At 44.6% G+C, this 19004-nt stretch overlaps 1 protein-coding gene across 4 annotated transcripts in view; it reads right to left on the reverse strand.

Moving 5' to 3' along the window:
- Positions 1-19004, reverse strand: part of CDC14A (cell division cycle 14A) — a 181231-nt gene that overhangs the window by 58535 nt on the left and 103692 nt on the right. For all 4 annotated transcript variants that reach the window (XM_045292117.1, XM_004699231.2, XM_004699230.3 and 1 more), the window contains 2 exons: positions 14027-14114; positions 4765-4995 (listed from right to left, as the gene is read on the reverse strand). In XM_045292117.1, the coding sequence (XP_045148052.1) occupies positions 4765-4995; positions 14027-14114 (319 nt within the window). The remainder of the gene's footprint in view (positions 1-4764; positions 4996-14026; positions 14115-19004) is intronic.

Consider the following 19004-nt stretch of genomic DNA (forward strand, 5'->3'; position numbering starts at 1 on the left):
ACTGTTAGCAGTTCCTGTGTGCAGCCATCGAGCCAGGGATGCCAAAACACCAAACTCCTTGCCATCGAGTTGATGCCAACTCATAGCAACCCTATAGAACAGATGGACTTCCCAAATCAACCAATGAAAGCCCTATGGGTCTCAATAGTCGGATGGGCACCCATCGTGGGGAGGGAGGGCACAGAAGCAGGGAGCGTTCTGTTGAAGTGTGCAGGTGCTGCCATGACTCAATAGCAACGAGCAACAACACGGTGCAGGAAGGTCACCGGACACTGGGGGCAGACGGATCAGAGAAGTGACCGCACGGCTGGTCCGGGGCACACTCTCACTGAAGAGTAACATCTGATGAGTACAGAGGGGTGACACTGAAGAGGCCTTGGCTTGAGTGGGAGACGCTCTCCATGGGTTACCAACGTGAGGGCCAATGACAGAGATGTAGATGAGGTTTGATAAATAAAACCAATTCACTTAAAAAGTGATCAACATGGTGTGATCAACAGCTAATAAACAGACAAGTACTACCAGGTAAAAATCCGTTGTTGTTATTGTTGTTGTTGTTGATCTTGAACCAAAGATAGGGCAAAACTGAGGCAGCAAAGGCCATGATCGGAGCAGGCAGGTCTGGCAGCAGTGCACCCGTGGAAACGAAAACACGGAGACGGGAATCTCAGAGACGAACGAGAAGGCAGTGCAGGAGGGCAGAGAGCAAGGGGGCGGGGCAGTGGGGAAGAGCAGAATCAGAAGTACGTACGTACGTTGACGGCATCGCGGGGAAAGAGAAAGATGACTGGCAGCTCAGGTCTGAGAAACCGATATTGTCAATCTCACCAAGTTTGAGAAGGACAAGGACACAGTCCCTGGCTTCACGGTCCTGTATGTTTAAGAAGCTCCCGCCCTTGCCGGGATCCTCCTGTCAGGTCTCCCTCACCAAGTAATAAATAGAACCTTCTCCTATCTCCCCACGACAGGAAAACGCACACAATCTCAGCGCATCTAAGACATCATCAGTTGCCATACAGATCATCATTTAAGTTCCACTAAGAATTGCTAATACAACGATGATATGTTACCAATTTTAAGATGCATCTAAATTTTCAGATGTTACAATGTGAGCAGGGAGGGCATTTCTCTAAATCAATGTCTAAAAATGTCTTTTCTCCCCTGGGGGCCTCTTCCTCCTAATCATCCACCCCCACCATTCCTCATGAAAATTTAAGGCCACAAATACACTGCATATGTGTTTCTATGCTATAAGTACATCTGTGCTTTATAGACAAAAGGAACTACAATCATTTTCACCCCCTCCCCACACTCCCACACCCCTCAAAACTTTGCTTCCTGTGGAGGAGGGGGGCCATCTGCCCTAGGGCTGAGGACACACGTGGTTTGCGTTACCTGTCCAGGTGCTGGCATTTCCTTCCCGGGAGCCTTTTCTTTTGAGAACGAAGCATAAGCCATACCGAACACTGCAGTTCAGGTGGCCCGTGTGCGTGTGTATCGGGCCTGGTGGGGACGCTGACCTGCAGCTGCTCCGCAGGACAAAGATGAGGCCGCCTCCCCCCAAAAGATCGACAGCCTCAGAAATAATAAAACACTTCTACACTTGGGTTTGTTTCGGGGGGGTTTACGGGGGTGGTGGGGGTGGTGTTTGTTTCGACATTCTTCGGAAACGAATGACATTTCATTATGATCTTGGTAGGCCTCTTCCTTTATTACTAAGCATTAAGAGTAATCTGCCTGCTTCTCCCCCCAGACATCTGACAACAGGTAACTGGACAGAAGGAACCCGGAGGGAGGGCTTACTGCAGGCATCAGAGCCCAATTGGGTTTCCGGAGCCGCTCCTGCTTCAACCCCCAAACCGGGGCGCTGGCTGTGGAGAAGAGGCCTCTGATGGCAGAGAACACCCACTCCCACGGCTGTCCTCCTCGTGCCAGGGCCCGCTGCCCTCGGGGACACCCACTCACCACCAAAAAAGGGGGCGCAGAAAAATCCCAAATTCCTGACATGAGAACGCTCCCCCCTTTGAACAGAAATTAACCTCTTTACAGAGTCTGTAATTTAGGTCTATAAAAAGAATCTACTTAGCACTCAATAGTTAGGAGCTCTTACCACAGTTGAACAGAACAGGAACATTTCCCTAAGTTTCTATAAAAACTTTTTCAAAAATTTAAAGCATCTGTAATTAAAGGGCTCCCTGGCACAGCACGGTAAGACGTTGAAGAGTGCTCTATTTATATCGATGGCGGCTTTCGAGTTGCGGGAGAGTTTACTGAAATCCCTATAGAACATCAATAATCACAGACTGAAACATCACAGTGTTCCCGAGTTTTTAATCAGTATTACTTGTGCCAGGAATGTTCAAGAATCCATAGCCCTCTCTTCTGCCAACCCCAAGCCAAGATGCAGTTATTCAGTCGTGCACTTCCACAAATTCCCAGTGAATTACTTTCCAGTCTGTGGCGGCGTTAATTAATTATTCATCCTCTTTCCAGCAGCTCCCAAAGTTCATTTGACAGAGGATAAGATTCTCCCTCCACCCTTTCCATTCAATGGAAGTGCTCTCGCTGCCGCTTCAATTACCAGAAAATTAAGATGACTTAATTAGGGCAGATGTCAAAATAATTAATAGCCCTCTGGTAGATAACTATGCTAGTAAAAGCAACACAGCTGTAATTAAATCAAAAATGGAATCCTCCGGAATCCTAGGGGGTTGGGGGAGTCAGTAATACTCCCACAAAGATGACCTTCCTGAAGGGGAGGTGACCTCAGTGATAAAGCTCCTGATGCTGAATACAAATATTCAAACCCCCGCAATAAAAGTAACTGTTGTGTGAAAATGTCAACATCCACAGGTCAAGAATGGAGCCCAGAGAACACCTGTAATGAGACTGCTGAAGACCAGAGAGGGTCGTTTATTTTACCATGCTCCCTAGCTGGTGAATCCTGGTGCAGAATGTTAATGTAAGATGGAGAGATGCTGAGTTTTAATATACCGTATACACTCAAGTATAAGCTGAGTTTTTCAGCACATTTTTAATGCCGTTTTTGCGGTAAAATTAGGTGCCTCAGCAGATATTTGGGTCGGCTTATACTCTAGTATATATGGTAAGTGTTGCATCTCTTCTCCCTTGAAACTGTCCTTCTCCCATGACCTCTTTAGAAGCTGAAGACCCAGCGCCTTCTCTGAGTGGGCAAGTGACGGGCACTCCTAACAAAGCCCCTGGCCCAAACATGGCTAAATCCCACAAAATAATGACCCGATCCTGCTGGAAACAGGAAAGGGGAGTTGGCGCTCGGTCTGGAGCGCCCGGGTAAGGCCTGCCTGAAGAACCCCCACTGAAATCAGGCTGAGCCCTGTTCATCTCCATCCTTCCAGGTCTTGGGCAAAAGGAAGCTCCCTGAGAAGCTCGCGGGTTCAGCAAAGCACCTCCTCCTCACATCTTAAACATAGAAACAAGGGCCTACAGAATGTATTTTAATTTCTGTCAGAACTAAAGCCATGCTTGCCTCCTGAGTAAGTCAGATCCAGAAGCACTAGGCACACGGTGTGTGTGTGTGTGGGGGGGGGGGGGGGGGGGGGGGGGGGGGGGGTTTCAATCCCCAACACCTACAAGACAATGAACACTGAGAGCTTCAGAAGTGGGTTCCCAGAAACAAAACTATGACAACAGCACCACCCAGTGGCACTAGGAAAAGCTGCATGTGAGGAACCGGCGGCTCCATCTCCGAAGTGATTTCTCATCGGGCATCCAAACAACTCAGCAAATACTTGCTACGTGCCGGACAACTGGAAATGGCTGTTAAGCCTCCTCAGAGTTCAAGTAAGTTCAAATGTTCTAGCCAATCTAGCACACGGCGATGAGATAAAACATAGAATGCATATACATTCTATACAATACTTGGAACAGACCTACTAAAAGGCCATTGGATGGGTGCCTTGTGTTTTCATTTGCTAAATCTGGCCATTTATACCACCTCTAATCTGAATAGCCCCATCCTCAAAGTTTCCAACCAGCAGAGATTCTACACAATCAAGACTTCCAGTAAGTGGCAAGGAAGCCATCGAATGACCCCAGTGTGCTACAGTCCTCTGGTGCCAGCACGAGGGCACTCAGTTCCGATGCAAAGGACTAATGGTGGGGGCCCAAGGGCGGAGCTGGAGATGAAACAGGAGCGTTACCATCAGACAGAGATGCTGGGGGTACAGATGGTTAATGTGCTTGGCTGCTAAGGGCAAGGCTGGATGGGACTTTTGAGCCCCACGGAGGTGCCTCAAACGACAGGCCTGCGGATCTGCTTCTGAAAACTCAGCCGCAGTTCCTGAGCACAGTTCCAGCCTAGGACACACAAAGTCACCGCGCGCGAGCGGAGGCAGCTCAACAGCAACTGGCTTACGTACCAGAGGAGGAAGAGGAGGAAAAGGAGATGGGGTTCAGAGACAGGGAGAAAGAGGAACCCACCATCTTTCGCTCTTGACAGTTTAACCTCTGAAAGGTGTCCCTGTTCCCATACCACAGAAGATGGGCGTTCCACTCCTGTAAAGAGTCAGTCTCAGAAGCCCACGAGGGCCGTTCCGCCCTGTCCTGAGGGGTCGCTGAGTCCGGGCTTGGTTTGGAGGTTTGGGTGACTGTCATTTTCCTGCACGTGGCCCATATCCACACTCCAGCCTTCCCTTCTTTACGGAAAGGGTTATCAAAACGGTTGTTTCCATGCAGTGGTTTGTCTGCCACGACTGGCTATGGCGCCCAGAGGCCGGCACGCACCTTTGCAGTGAACGGCGATGGCCCCTTCCGCGTTCTCACCGATGCTCAGGAACCTGCGCACGATGTTGTCGCTCGGGGTGCTGCCGTCGATGAAGAAGAGGTCGTAGTGCTCAAAGCCAGCGTCTGTGAAGCGCTTCGCCTCGTAAATCTTCTTATTCAGTCTCACGACTGCAGTCACGTTGTGCTTCTTGAAATAAGGAAAGTAGGCTTCGGGGGCGTGCAGCGGGTAACCTAATGGGGAATCATAAACAAGCAGTAAGCAAGACGCGGACTTCACCTTACAAAACCCACGGAAACACCTTAACCAGACAGCCTGTGTCAATCTCCTGAGTCGAGGAGAGCAGTGCTTTCTTGAGAGTCAGGTCGCAGAGCACAGCAAAAGCAGCTGTCTGGACAAGTGGTGAGTGGCAGAAGGCGAAGATTTGGAGGGTGCTCGTTAAAGAGTTCTGGGAGCATCCTTCAAGACACGCATTGGGTGGCTAACCTCGAGGTCAGCAACTTGAAGCCCCAGCAGCTCCCCGGAGAACGGCGAGGCTGCCGCCTCCTGTGCGGAGTGCTTTCAGACCCCACGGGGCAGTCTGGCCTGGCCGGGAGGGTCCCTGGTGGTAGATCTGAGCAGAACGTGTTTCACAGGTACAACTTGGTAGCATAACTGTGCTCATGTTGTGGCGCTGTCTTCATGAACCATTTCCAAAGTTTTCCATCACCTTTAGCAGAAGCCTGTGTCTCCTTAGCAATGAGTCTCACGCTTCCCTCCCTCTACTCGCCTTTTGTAGAGATTCCTGTAAGTGGCCTCGTGTAGTATTTGTTCTTTGGGGACTGACATTCACTCAGCGTGATCACTCCAAGGTTCACCCAGGATGTCTGTAGCCTGCACCGGGTCGTCGGCTCTCTGTGTAGCTCAGTAAGAGGCCACCGTGTGCCTGCGCCACAGTTGATCCATTCATTTGCGTCATTTTTGTTGGATATTTGGGTCGTTTCCATTCCCAAACAAAGGCATTCTTGATGCACTTAAATGTGCGCAGAAGGCCTGGAATGAGTCTTTGTGCTTTCTGTTCCTGCCTGAGAATTGTTCTCCCCCTGACAAATCAAGCTCCATTATAACGAAAGCCTTTTTACCAGAAGTATAGTTTTACTATAGAGTACAGCCTTCCCACAAAGGAGGCTCATGCTTATTCAGCTATGATTGCATAATAACCGGAGTTGCTGGGTGGGACACATGGTTAAGGGCTCAGCTACTAATGAAGAGGTTGGAGCTTTGAATCCCTCCAAACGGGGGCATCTCAGAAGGCCCCAGCCAACCTGTGAGAAATGATGTGGCAGCAGTCAGCTTCCATAAAGATTCCAGCCTTAGACACCCTATGGAAATTGATTCAATGGCAATGGTTTGGAGTTTTGTGTTTAGTCTAAACCAGGGGTGTCAAACTGGCAGCTCCCCGGGGTAATTTTTTGTGGCCCACGATGCTCTGAAATAAAATGTAATGAGGGAATTAATTATGTGTACAGTATTGCCTCAATCTCCCCTAAGAGCTATTATCTTCATAACAATTTTTTTCTATTTTCATTTTATTTCAGAGCATCATGGGCCAAAAAATTACCTTGGGGGCTGCATGCGGCCCATGGGCGGCCGGTTTGACACCCTTCGTCTAAACCATTCAGGGTTCTTTAATTCACTGAATTCCAAGGTCATGTCAAAATTCATTCACGTAAAAATTCATTCGTGGTGTTAGGCTCTAATGAGCAGCAACAGCAATAGGCAGTACAAGTCAACCAGCATGTCTCAGTCCTGAGGTATAGCTTTGCCTTAGCGAATGAGTGTGGTTGAAATTTTTGCCTTCTGCCTAGCCCTCATTGCTTTCTGATACAGTGTTGGTGCTAAAGCTTTTAACCTGTATAAGTGAACATCTCTTGTATTTTAGTTTTAAAAGCTTCCTTTTCTGTGTATATTTTCCTTTGCTCAGCAGTACTTTAAAATCTATACTATTAGCTAGAACAATGACACAATTATTAAATTTACCAAATGTCACATAGAGGTTACTTAAATTATTTCTTAACAAGCTGATTGTGGTAGCTCTAAAGTAGACTAGGGATATACCTACACTTTAGATAAACAAATGAATTTTGAACTCACATTTAATTGTAAGCCCTAACCTAAGAATAAGTTCTTGCAATGTGATCCTGGTTAATACTTGCTTCATTAAGAGATCACTAAAGATAGGGGTGCTATAGCAAAGTATGGTGAAGAAAACAGATGGGTGTCCAGTTCTCAGAAAGAATATCATCTTGGGTTTTTAAAGGCTTACCTTAAAACAAGAAACTATCTAAGTGAAGTGTCAGGTAAATCCACATGGAAGAAGCACACCAGCACATGTGATCCAATGATTGCAAACAATCAAATCCAAGATCAGAGGAGGAAACTGTATTAGAACTTAACCACTATGCCACCACAGCTCCACACACACCGCAGTTAGGATAAAATTTAATGTATCATACATTTTGCCTTTGGACACATTTTAAATTTGTTCTAATTTCTATTATATTCTGCTTTCTTTTTTTTTGGATTGAGGTTTTTCTGTTTCATTTTGTTATCATTGGGGTTTTGATATGACTTTCTTTATATGAAATACAGCACAGGTAACCCACAGGAAGAGTAATGGGGTTAATAATTCCTTAGGGCTATGTCAGGGGAGGTTACAAGGGGAGCGTAATGGGGAGCTGCTAATAAAGGGTAAGAGAATGAAGAAAATGTTCTAAACTTGATTGTGGTGATGATTGCACAACTCTTTTTAATATATTCAAACCACTGAATTCTATTGCACGTGAATTAGAGGCCAATAAAATTGTTTTGGGTTTTTGTTTTGTTTTTTCAAAAGGGGCACTCGGGCAGTTCCTGCGCTGTGTCTTTGGCTCTATTTCCTGCTGCCTCTGGTCCTGCTTAGCTGGGCACTTCCTCGGATTTCCCTTCGCTCCAGGTCCATGCCAACCTTCAGCACCTGCTCTGTAACAAGGGGGCTTTGTTGCTGTCAAGTGCCAGAGTCCGTTCTGAGTCACAGCATCCTGGTGCTGCAGAACCACAGAACGAACCACTGCCCGTCCTGTGCAGCTGCACAATTCCTCTATTTGAGCCCATTGTTGTAGACACTGTGCTAATCCGTCTCAGCGAGGGCCTTCCTCTTTGTCACTGCCCAGCTACCAAGCATGATGTCCTTCTCCAGGGGCTGGTCTCTTCTGATAACATGCGCAAATTACAGCTATACCCAAAGTATGAGAGACAAAGTCCTGCCATCTTCTCTTCTCGGGGTATTTTGGCTACAGTTCTTTCAGGACAGATTTGTTTGTCCTTCTGGCAATCCCTGGCACTTTTAATGTTCTTTGCCAGCACCGTAATTCAATGCATCAAATTTTCCTCAGTCTTCCTTATTCAATGTCTAACTTTCACATGCATGGGGGAAAGGCCAAGGGAAATATTAGGGTTTGGGTGGGCGCATCCTAGTCCTCAAGTGACAGCCTTTACTTTTCAACATTTTTAGAGGGCTTGTGTGGCAGATTTACACAATGTAATGCACCGTTTGAAACAGTAACTTACAGAAAAACAAAATAGAGTAACTTACATACACACATTTAGAAGAGACAATGCTTTCATACTTGGAAAACCCCACAATGAAGCAAGTAGGAGCTTTCCTATCTTATGTGGAATAGGGGGCAGGGGGACCCTCTGCGTCCCTACCACTCCTGTATCTATCTCGACAATGATACTGACCCCCGGGGGCAGATGGTTGGTTTGGTGTTAACCTTCTACACCATCCCCCATCCAAGTTGATGGTCATTTTTCTCGTATGAATTTTTCTCAGGAGTAAATTACACTATAGATAACTATGCTCAGGCTATTAAGAAAAAAAGATGGGTATGTTTGAGAAGAGAAACATGGGCAGGGCTGTCAAATGATGGCAACAGGACTCCAGATGTGAACAATGGTGGTAGCAACAGAACAGCACCGAACACTTACTATGAGCCAGGCACCATGCCTTGTGAGTTGTGTGGCTTTCTCATTAAGCCTTACCGTGTAAAATCAGTTACACCCAACAGGCAATTACAATGCCCTAAGACCAACTGTGGGTGCTATCAATGATTTGGGAGGATGCTTTTGGTGGGAGGCTCCAGGGAGCTGAAAGAGCATTCATCCTGCCCTTGCGCCAAATGACCACTAGATGGGGCCCAGCTGACAGTAAAGCACATGCAGACTCCGGGAGGCCAAAAGTTGAGCTGATGAGGGCCATAAACAGAATCTCAGAAGGAAAGTTTGCTTCAGGCCAGCCCCCATGGTAACAGTGAGCAAAGAGAAGAAGAGCAGAATCAAGTAACTATTCCAAGCATATCATTAGTAAGGGTAAAAACTGCAGAACTGGCTGAAAAACATTGCGAAGAAATAAAATGCTGTCTGTTGAGCACACAAATGATTAACAATACAATCATAGCAGTTTTTTATTAATAGGCTAGAGTTTGATACATTTGTCCTTAATGAAAATGTATTGCTAACAAAATTAAGAGTGGGGCCTCTTCCCTTTCCCACACTTATCTAGCGTGAATCAAGACTGTTGCTTTAAGTAGCATTCTCGGCTTGATCTCTGGGTTCTAATATCCATTGCAATGGCTACCCAGAACCCGCAGACAAATGTCATGATTAGAGAGGGTTTTTTTTTTTAAAGGAAGTTAACAAATCACAATGCCAGTGAGAAATGCTCAGAGTTGCACTGCATATCAGGACACATTCCAAAGAGCTAATAAATGTCCAGAGGGCATATACCACTCCACTGGAAGCCATTCAGCTCCACTTCTGTGAGTCACCACGCCCAACTCCCAAGTAAGGGTCCAGAGGCACCCCACTCCACAAACCAGCCTCCTGCACAAAAGACTAATGTGCCTGCTCCGTGGGTTGGGAAGACCATCACTCTGACACGTTATCCGGACTCCTGGTTCTGCTGCTGCTCCTCTGGTGTGACAGCTATTCTCAGCACTCGGGAAGTTCACAGCATAGGGATCTTGGGTCCAGAGCATGTACTCCACTGGCTCCTGCTGGTAGTGAGATTTCCACCCCATCGTGCTTCTCAGAGGGCTCACTTTAGAAGAAGGGTGGCAGTCCAAGAAATCCTGTCCACAATTATTCACGGGTGAATCCAATCAGTATCTTCCTCCACCCTCTTACCACAGCCACGCAGGGAAAGGGCGCTTGTTGCGATGTTGAGACTTTGGCTAGAAGAACCACATTAATCAATCCACGTCCCCTGCAGCCTACTTGCTCTCTGTTGTTGATGCAAGCACACACTTCAAGGCTCGTAGAATACATTCTGCCTCTGGCCCAAGATTTTAGCACTTCCTTCTACTGTATCCTAGAAATAGTTATTTGACTGTTAATCCCTTAGAATCTCAGTTTCTCTACTAACAAACCCCACCACCACCCCCAAGATGACTTCCAAGCAGGATCAGTGCTTCAGGAAGTACTGGGGTCTTTGATTGGAGGCGAGGAGGGGGCTCCTGGGTTTCTGTGCAATTAGATCAAGTGCACACATTTCCTTCATGAAGTTACTTTTTAAAGTTAAAAAAAGGGAGGGGGGAATTTCTAATGAAATTCAGATCTTTAAATGAGAACCTATTAATATGTATCAATTTTGGTCTTAAAGGAAACTCACATCAGAAAGGTCCAGTAAATATGAAGCAGCACTTTCAGACACGTTTTCTTGAATGTGCATATCCACAATGTTTGCAAAGAAAGAATGATAAAGACACACACACCGTTCTTTTTTTTTTAACATTGTGTTTTGAGTGAAAGCTTTCACGGCAAGTTGGGTTCTCATTTGACAATTCCCACACCAATTTTTCAGCGACAATACTTGCATTTTTCACACCATGCCAATGCTCTAATTCTATTGGCAGTTAGCGTTTATGCTAACTTGCACCTGGGTGAAAGTGTGGGGATGGAGTCCAACCAATCAATCAGGTCACAGCCTGATGATGCCTCCTTGGGCGTGGGGCCTGTTCTACTACAAAGACACAGGGAGAACTTCTCCCTCTTGCCCCTTGCCTTCTCTTTATGGGGCCTCTGGACCTGCCTCCAAGGGGAGGCCCCGCGTGGGCCACTGATCGGGAAAGCTGTCCGCACGCTGCAATGAGTCTGCACGCACCGCCTCTGATCTTCCTGCATCCTGTTCCACCTTTCCGTGTCTCCTCTGCAGCCAGTTCCAGCTACAGCGGACCCGTGGGCTTGGGTTGGACTGGGCCGGGATGCCTTCTTGATATGAAATGACTGGATTTAAAGTTCTTTCTTATACGTACGTGAGTGTCACTGGACGGACACAGCTGTGGTCTAGTTGCTCCTTTTCGAGAACTCTAGTTTCCCTGCCCTCTTAGCTTCACTTTAACATAAAGGTTGTCCTTTTGGTCCCGGATAGATGAACCCATGAGCAACACCCTTTATTTTGTGTCCCGCTGCTGCTCCACGAAAAGGCCATCTCAGGGGATAGTTTTGGTCCAAGGCTTAGAGAATCTTTCAAAGAGATCATCGCGGACTGTCCTCCCGCCTCAACGGGTCTAGTCCGTCGGCTCTTTTGTTGAGTATTTGAGATCTGTGGTCTGTTCTACATTTTTTCTCCCATTGTATCTAAGGTCATCTACTGTGACCCTGGTCAGAACCGTCAACAGTGGGGTTGGGCACCACCTAGGTCTGGTCTCCAGGTAAATGTGATCGTGGTTTAGCAATCTATGGTGGCTATCATTAATTTCATTTATTTCAAATTGGGATCCAAACTTTTAAAAATGGTTTTTAAATGAAGAGTTATCACACAAGCTGTGCATATCCTTTTATCTGGCAATACTACTTTTAAGAATTGTGCATATCCTTTTATCTGGCAATACTACTTTTAAGAATTTATCATAAAGAACAAACTATAACTACAAAAATATATTTCATTGTGTGCCAACCACAGCAATTTTTTTAAGTGAAAATCTAAAGAACTTAGGTCTCACTTAAAAACTAAATTAAATGATAGTACAGTCATACAGTGGCATAATATACAATGTAGTCATAAAAAATGAGAATGTAGGTCTATGCTTCCTGCCAGGGCAAGACATCTGTAATATATTAAATGCAAACTGCTAGCTATCAAACAGTTCGTTGTGATCTCCTTTCATGTAAAAAGAGTATATGTGTGAATTAGAGCATTTCTACTCTGTCCTATAGGGTCGCTATAGGCTAAAATCAATTCAACGGGGGGTGGGGGGGTAGGGGCAGTGGTGCACATGTACAGGTAGCAGGATAAGTCACTTTTATGTTCTTTTCTTTAGTTCATCTACAGTCTTCTTTTTCAAATATATGCATGTATTATATAGTACAAATAATAAGTTTAATTACGTGTCTCGTCTCTTTAAGAAGCTTCTATAAAACACATTAATCACAAATGGCAAAACGTGTTTTGTTACATGAACACACAACAAGAAAACCACTACTTGAACAACACATCTACAAATATTCTCTCATGCTAAATCAGATGATTTTGTGCAAAAGGCCAAAGGTAAATTAAATCAATCCCATCTTGACAGATCAAATGTCACAAAGCTGTTTTCCCGGGTATTCAAAATATGATTCCTAACAATCTAGCATTAACAGAGGTTAATCAATGTCTGCAGGGAAAAGGACTCATGAGCAAGTTCATAAATGAGAGGCTCTACTTCTGGCTGTGCGGTAAAGGCCTTGCATTTGTGAGCACAACTCTCTCACTCTGCAATCCTCGTCCACAGAGAAAATCATGATCCTCACAGAGCTCCTGATTAGAAGCGCCACAGTTATGATGTAGTAAGCAAGCTTCAAGTAAATTCTCAATTCTAAATTAATGAATAACAATATATAATGAACTAAGTTTTACAAGAAGTAACATGACGATGAAGATGATAGTGATGCTGATGAAAGATGACGGGGGTGGGGTGGGGGGGGTGTTCATATTTTGTTCCCTCTGAGGACTGGCGTTACACTTCTACAAGCAAAGGGGGGCCCCAAAAATGAGCTATTGTGTGTATAAGTTATATTTTTACAAGTTTGCATCCTTCTCTCATAATGTGTTCTTAAATCTTTACTGTGGGTCATTTCTTGTCTCCAGCCCTGGTGACACACGGTAAGTACTTGGCTGCTAACCCAAAGGTAAGCAGTTCAAATCCGAGCACCTGAGGAAGAAAGCTGTGGCAGTCTGCTTCCCAAAACTGCAACTTTGGGAACCCTCTGGGGCCGCTCTACTCTGTCCTGCAGGGCTGCTGGGGTCCGACTCAACTCAATCAACCCAACAGCAATGGGTTCAGGAAATCTCAGCAAATGAAAAGAATAATGAATTCGTAGAAAATAAATATAAATGTAAAATCTCACAGAACTGGAGGCTTTTTGGTTTGGTTTTGCTTTTATTTTTTTCCTTGAATGTGTGCATTCACGGCTATATACATATACTATAAATAAGCCCCAAACTCACTGCCATCGAGCTAATGCTGACGCATAGCGCCCCTGTAGGACAGAGTAGAACTGCCCCTCTTTACTGATGTAGAAATTCCCATCTTTCGCGCAGAGCGGCCGGGGGTTGGTTACCAGCCAAACGTGTAACCACGGTGCTTCCACGGCTCCTTAGAGCATAAATATAATTACCACCAACTAGAAAAACAATTCCTCGTTGTTACAATGGAATTAATATTTCAGCATAGGATAATGTTTGGGAGCCTAGCTCTGGTTGCAGGACCAGTTCTGCCTACGATTATCTTTGGGCAAATTGTCTAACTTCACATAAGCTTCAATTTCGTCTAATGTAAGACTACGATAATAACAGAGTTGTGTGGGCATATAAGCTACTGCTGTGATTGGTAACTAGCATGTGGTACGTAGTCACCTACTGTCATCACTCTATTGTCAAGAACACGTGAAAAGCACTAACAGAATAATAGAGCAACCTGTTTCGTCTGGTTCTCTGGTTCTCTCTTGGTAAACAGATCTCACAAAGAGGTCGTGGAAACATGGCATGTTCTAGTTTTAAGATAGTGGTGATGGCTCCACCTACTGGATATATAATAATTAACACACGAATACTACACTTTAATTTTTTATAATCCATGTTATATTTAAATTTACTCTATGAGGAATATAACCAAAGGAAATGATTGTCAGAGAAAATTAAGAATATTAAAAAGAAGATAAACCAAAATAAATTTGAGAATGGTAAAATAAAGAAAAACCTACCATTTTCAATTTTGCTTTTTGGATGTGGTCCACTAAATGCTAAAAATTTTCCTGGAACAATCCAGTTGAAGTCACCATTTTCAACTCGCTGGCAGAATTTTGTGAGAAAAGAAAAAAAATTGTTTTTAATTTTCATACAGCTTAGAGAACATTTTAGGAAAGTTACAAATAAAACCACTTTTTGCACTTTTAGTACTAGACTAACTGGACATACATTAAGACAAAGAAAATTCACTCAAAATAAAAATAAATTTGATTCCCAAAATGCTATTTGTGAACATAAATCCCTTCATTTGGGGGCGGGGCCCTATAATCACACAGAAGTTTAGAGAACGTATTTAATAAGGCGGAGGTGCTGCTTTATTGACAGCGTCTTTTGGCCACTCTACTTTAAAACGAAATGAGAACCAGCATTATTTTGTCTGTACAATACAGGGAGGTGGGCGATATTATGAGGTATAAGCACTTTCCAAGAACAAAAAAACATACTTTAATCTGTATCTAACAAGGGCCTTGATGAAAAATGACCTTGGTTTCCCCCCCTGCTTCTCTAGATTGGTGTCCATTCTCAGTGCTGTCTTGTAGACCAGGGAAAAGAATGAAGCAGGGGTGAAGAACAGTGGTTCATTAACCCTGCAGCTAGAACACCAGCAGAGTCAACTACAGTCCTTACTAAACCTGCTAGGGGACTGGCAGGGGACAGGACTAGGAGCTCCTCACCATTGCGAATTAGTAACGCAACAGAAAATTGACCCAACCTGCCGATTAAACTTTGTTAAAAGCTGTTGGCTATTTTAAGTTACTGTATGCTATGAAGCCAAGTAAAACAAACCTGTGAGCCCTAGCTGTCAGCCCTGGGCTACACATCCCACGAGATTATCCTCAGAGAAGACACGCAGACACAGGGAGAGCCCTGTCTCCATTTTCTTCCCTTCTGCATATGCTCAGAATCCATGACTCAGTGGGGCAGAGTGGATTATACATAAAACTTTCTATGTCACCCTATAAATATCTAATCAACATAAACATAAAAGTATCTCCATAGTGTCCTAACGAAATTCTTAGAGACGCGGTGAGTACAATATCATGAGCACATGTGCCGAATTCAATCCCATGGAGGCAATCTGCTAATAATAATTTAGATTTAAAATTCTGTGCCTAGAAGTCTCTGTGGTAATTAAACACTTTATTTTTTAAACAGAGCACTCTCAAAATAATGATCCACAACTAATTGCTCTCACAAGCAATTATTAAATGTTAAACACAGATAAACCCTTCCATTTGAAACTCAAAAATAAAGGCATGTTCTACTGATCAAAAGGCTGAGACCAGATCTTAATGAACAATAAAAGAAAACAAGTTCCTATGTTTTGATATTTCTGTATTCCTGACCAGCAAGTGGGTCTAGATAAATATAAGGGGCTGCGTCTGTTTGGATTACAGATATCCACTTGGTTAAATAATAACCTTTTATAATCAATCATAGGGAGACAGGCAAAGGACTCCCTAAGATCATTCACTCAAAGAACAAAAGAATATGCTTACAAAGCTGCCTACTGACAACGACAAACACTCGAAAACACTGAGACAAACTCAGCAGCTTCAAAGGAGGCTGATGAAGTAAACAGAGACTTAGGTCTTAGCTCTAAATCTGGAGAGACAGAAAATCAATAAACAATGTGTAGCATTTAACTGATCTAATATAAGATAAGCTTACTTTGGTATACCTCTAAAATTAATACCGTGCCTTCTTTCATGGTGAATTACACAAATGACAACGTTTTTCAATAATAATAAAATCCTTATGATCACATACATTGGTTTTTCTATTTAGTCAGATGCATACACACACTTCAAAGAAATCCAGGTTTGACAGCACGTGGTGGTAATTTGCAGCCCACCACCTTCTGTAAACAAACAACTAAGCAAGGACGGGGCAAGAATAAACTCTTGCACTAAAACGCCCGGTCTTTCATACCTACTGCTCTGTGGAAGGAGGCTGGTGGCTCAGTGGTTAAGCATTCACAGGTGCTAACAAAAGCTTCCACGAGCTGCCCCAGTGGAAAGATGCGCGGTCTGCTTTCATCAAGATCAAGATCAGCGGATGGGCCCGGGCACCCGATGGGCAGTTCTCGATTCTGAGTCAGGAATGATGCCTAGTATGGTTTGGTTTATGATTATGTAGGCAAACGTTACTGTAAGAAACTCCCCAAATAGATCTCGGACTCTTGGAAACTGTTAACTTCAGAGTTGGGCTGGGTTTGGTTTTTCACTTTTCTGTAGATACCCTCAGACTACAGATCTCTTTTGAATATCTGAGTGTGTTTAAAATAAAATTTGATTTTAAAGCATGAACAATCATAACTTCTAAGAAATACATCTGTACCTGGGAGGCATGTCTCTGCTGTCAAAGTCACACGTATGTTTTTCGGACCAAAGAATGAAACCTATTGCGCAGTTAGTCGTTGGAACGAACTGACAGTAAGACACCAAAGGATAACCGAAGGATGGTCATTGAGGTTAACAGTTACAGGGTCGAGTGTCCCTTGTCTACAAACGTGTTTCCTAAAACAACGTGCGGAACACATGTTGAGGACACTTCAGCATGCATTTTGAACAGTTGCTGGGCCTTTTATTCTATAATGAGGACTAAAACTTGATGCTACATATAAAATAATAAAAACCTTCTCTCTGTGCACTTAGGCCAAAGGTGAGTGGGAGTAACAACATGACAGTTATACCAATAAGCGTAGCAAATACATAAATACCACTCTTCTATTTCCTGCAGCAGCTCGTTTAGTCTTAGCACTCGACAAGGTAGGCACACTTCGCACCTCCAGCTTAGCCGCCAGAAGAAGAGGCTGAAACCAGCTGGTGAAGTGCCCTAACCCAAGCTGCACCAGCTGGTGAAGGGCCCTAACCCAAGCTGCACCAGCTGGTGAAGGGCCCTAACCCAAGTACAGAGAGGTAGAACGGGGAGGGAGATAAGAAGGCGACCTTATAAAGTACAAAGATAGAACTGTTGTGTCTTTTTATTGTTTATTTTCAATGTGTTTTTATATTTTCCTAGCTTCTAAAATGACAGAATAATATTTACACTGCTGCTGTATTGCACAAAGTAACTTTAATGGTTAGCATTTTATTAGCTTAAAGCAAAGTAAATATTTGAATTAGTTGGTTTAAATTAAGTTGCCATGCCACTATTCTTTATTATTAGTGCAGATCTGTTTTTGAAAGCAGAGGGGAGAGCCTCCTGGGGTTGGCTCTGTGGGAGGCACTGCTCCAGAGGCTGCGGCACCAGAGCAGTGAGCGCCTCTGCAGACACAATGGCAGTGTGAGACCCAGCCCCTGCGTGGCGACACTCATCGTGCGCGCAAGAAACAAGGTGTGGAGTCAATGAAAGATGCACGGCTGTTGAACACGTGGAGAACTCCTGAAGAATGTGTACAGCCAGAAACCGTGAGGCCCTAGAACAGCACTGCTCAACCTGGGCGTCAAACAACCCCTTCACGGGGTTGCCCAATTCATAATAGCAGCAAAATTACAGTGATGAAGTAGCAACGAAAATAATGCTATGGTTGGGGGTCCCCACAACCTAAGGACCTGCATGAAAGGGTCGAGGCATTAGGAAGGTGGAGAACCGCTGCTCCAGAGGTTGTGTGGCCTTACACTTTTAGCAGACGTGCACAACTACACTGGCAAGAACTCACATCTTTCCGGCAAGTCAAAAGTACGGGCCAAGTAGTTTCCAGTTTACTATACAAAATCTCATTCAAAGCAAAGCCTTCAAGTAACAAACTTTTGGTGTTCAGCAAAACTGACTGCTGTTGCTGAGAGAGGGGAGACCTAACAAACCTTGTTGGTTCACCGGCATGTACGGCTGGAGGGCAAGGTCAGAGGTCTACACACACAGTCACGTGGACAAGTTCCTTAAAAACAACTAAGAGAGATGACAGAGTCAGCCTGGAGTAAGTCTCTGTCCACATAACAAACAGAAAAGGGAGACCACACTCACACTCTAGCCGAAAAATCACTACAGTATCTAGTAATCTGCGTTGCAAATAACTGGCTTTGAAAGAAGGAAGAAGCAACCAATGTTCGTTCGCTCCTGTGGCACAGATTGGATCGTGGTGAAAGCAAAAGCACTTCCCATCGTTGTGTAACTCTGGAGGCAGGAGAGGAGGGATGACAAGCACATCGCATCCAGAGGGCCAAAAGCGGGAAGGGAAGCCCTGTCATCAGGTGCGGGGAGAGCAGAGCACACAGAGACTAGAGTCGGAGGGCAAGTCCACATTACGATGGGCCTTGTGGGCCGGGCTCCAGGTCTGCATTTCCTTTTTTCAGTCAGTGTGATGCTGATGAAGAGCTTACAGCAGCCAGGTGATATACCCAGCTTCCATCTTTAGAACACACCTCAGGTAACGATGGGAAGAGTACAGCACAGATGATCAAGATCTAAGACTCAATCCCAATGCTTTCTCACAAAATGTGCCATGTGGACTGCCTGTGTGGCGAAGGTAATGTCCTAGGTTAGCAACGTTATTTTCAAAAGAGGGCAAACGAACAAACAGATAGCATCCTCAGGTAAAGATAGCAATAGTGTGGTAGGTTTTCTCAGGCGTAAAGTTTCCCACATTCAGCCTGTCATGCATCAACAGAAGTTCTATGAGGTAAATAATTTGCTAAGCATGAACATGGGAGATTAGGGCAGGAATCAAACAGGATAAATTGTGCCGAATGAGCACAAGCATAGATTGATTCTATGGTAGCAGGTGACAATAGCTAAATGTTCCAACTTCTTCACCTACGAAGTGATGAAATAACAGGTAGCCCTCCGGAAGGTGAAAAAGCATCTAGAGTGAGCAAGTAGAACATACTTAATAAACGACTGGCCAGTATTAAGGGGAAAGTGACAAATGTGAAGCCATGGAGAGTATAATGCCGCTCTGACAGTATTTGGAAACCAGTATGCCAGAAT

The sequence above is a fragment of the Echinops telfairi genome, unplaced genomic scaffold (assembly GCF_000313985.2).
Source record: "Echinops telfairi isolate 266 unplaced genomic scaffold, ASM31398v2 ScPeMD7_443;HRSCAF=831, whole genome shotgun sequence".
Classification (NCBI taxonomy): Eukaryota; Metazoa; Chordata; class Mammalia; order Afrosoricida; family Tenrecidae; genus Echinops; species Echinops telfairi.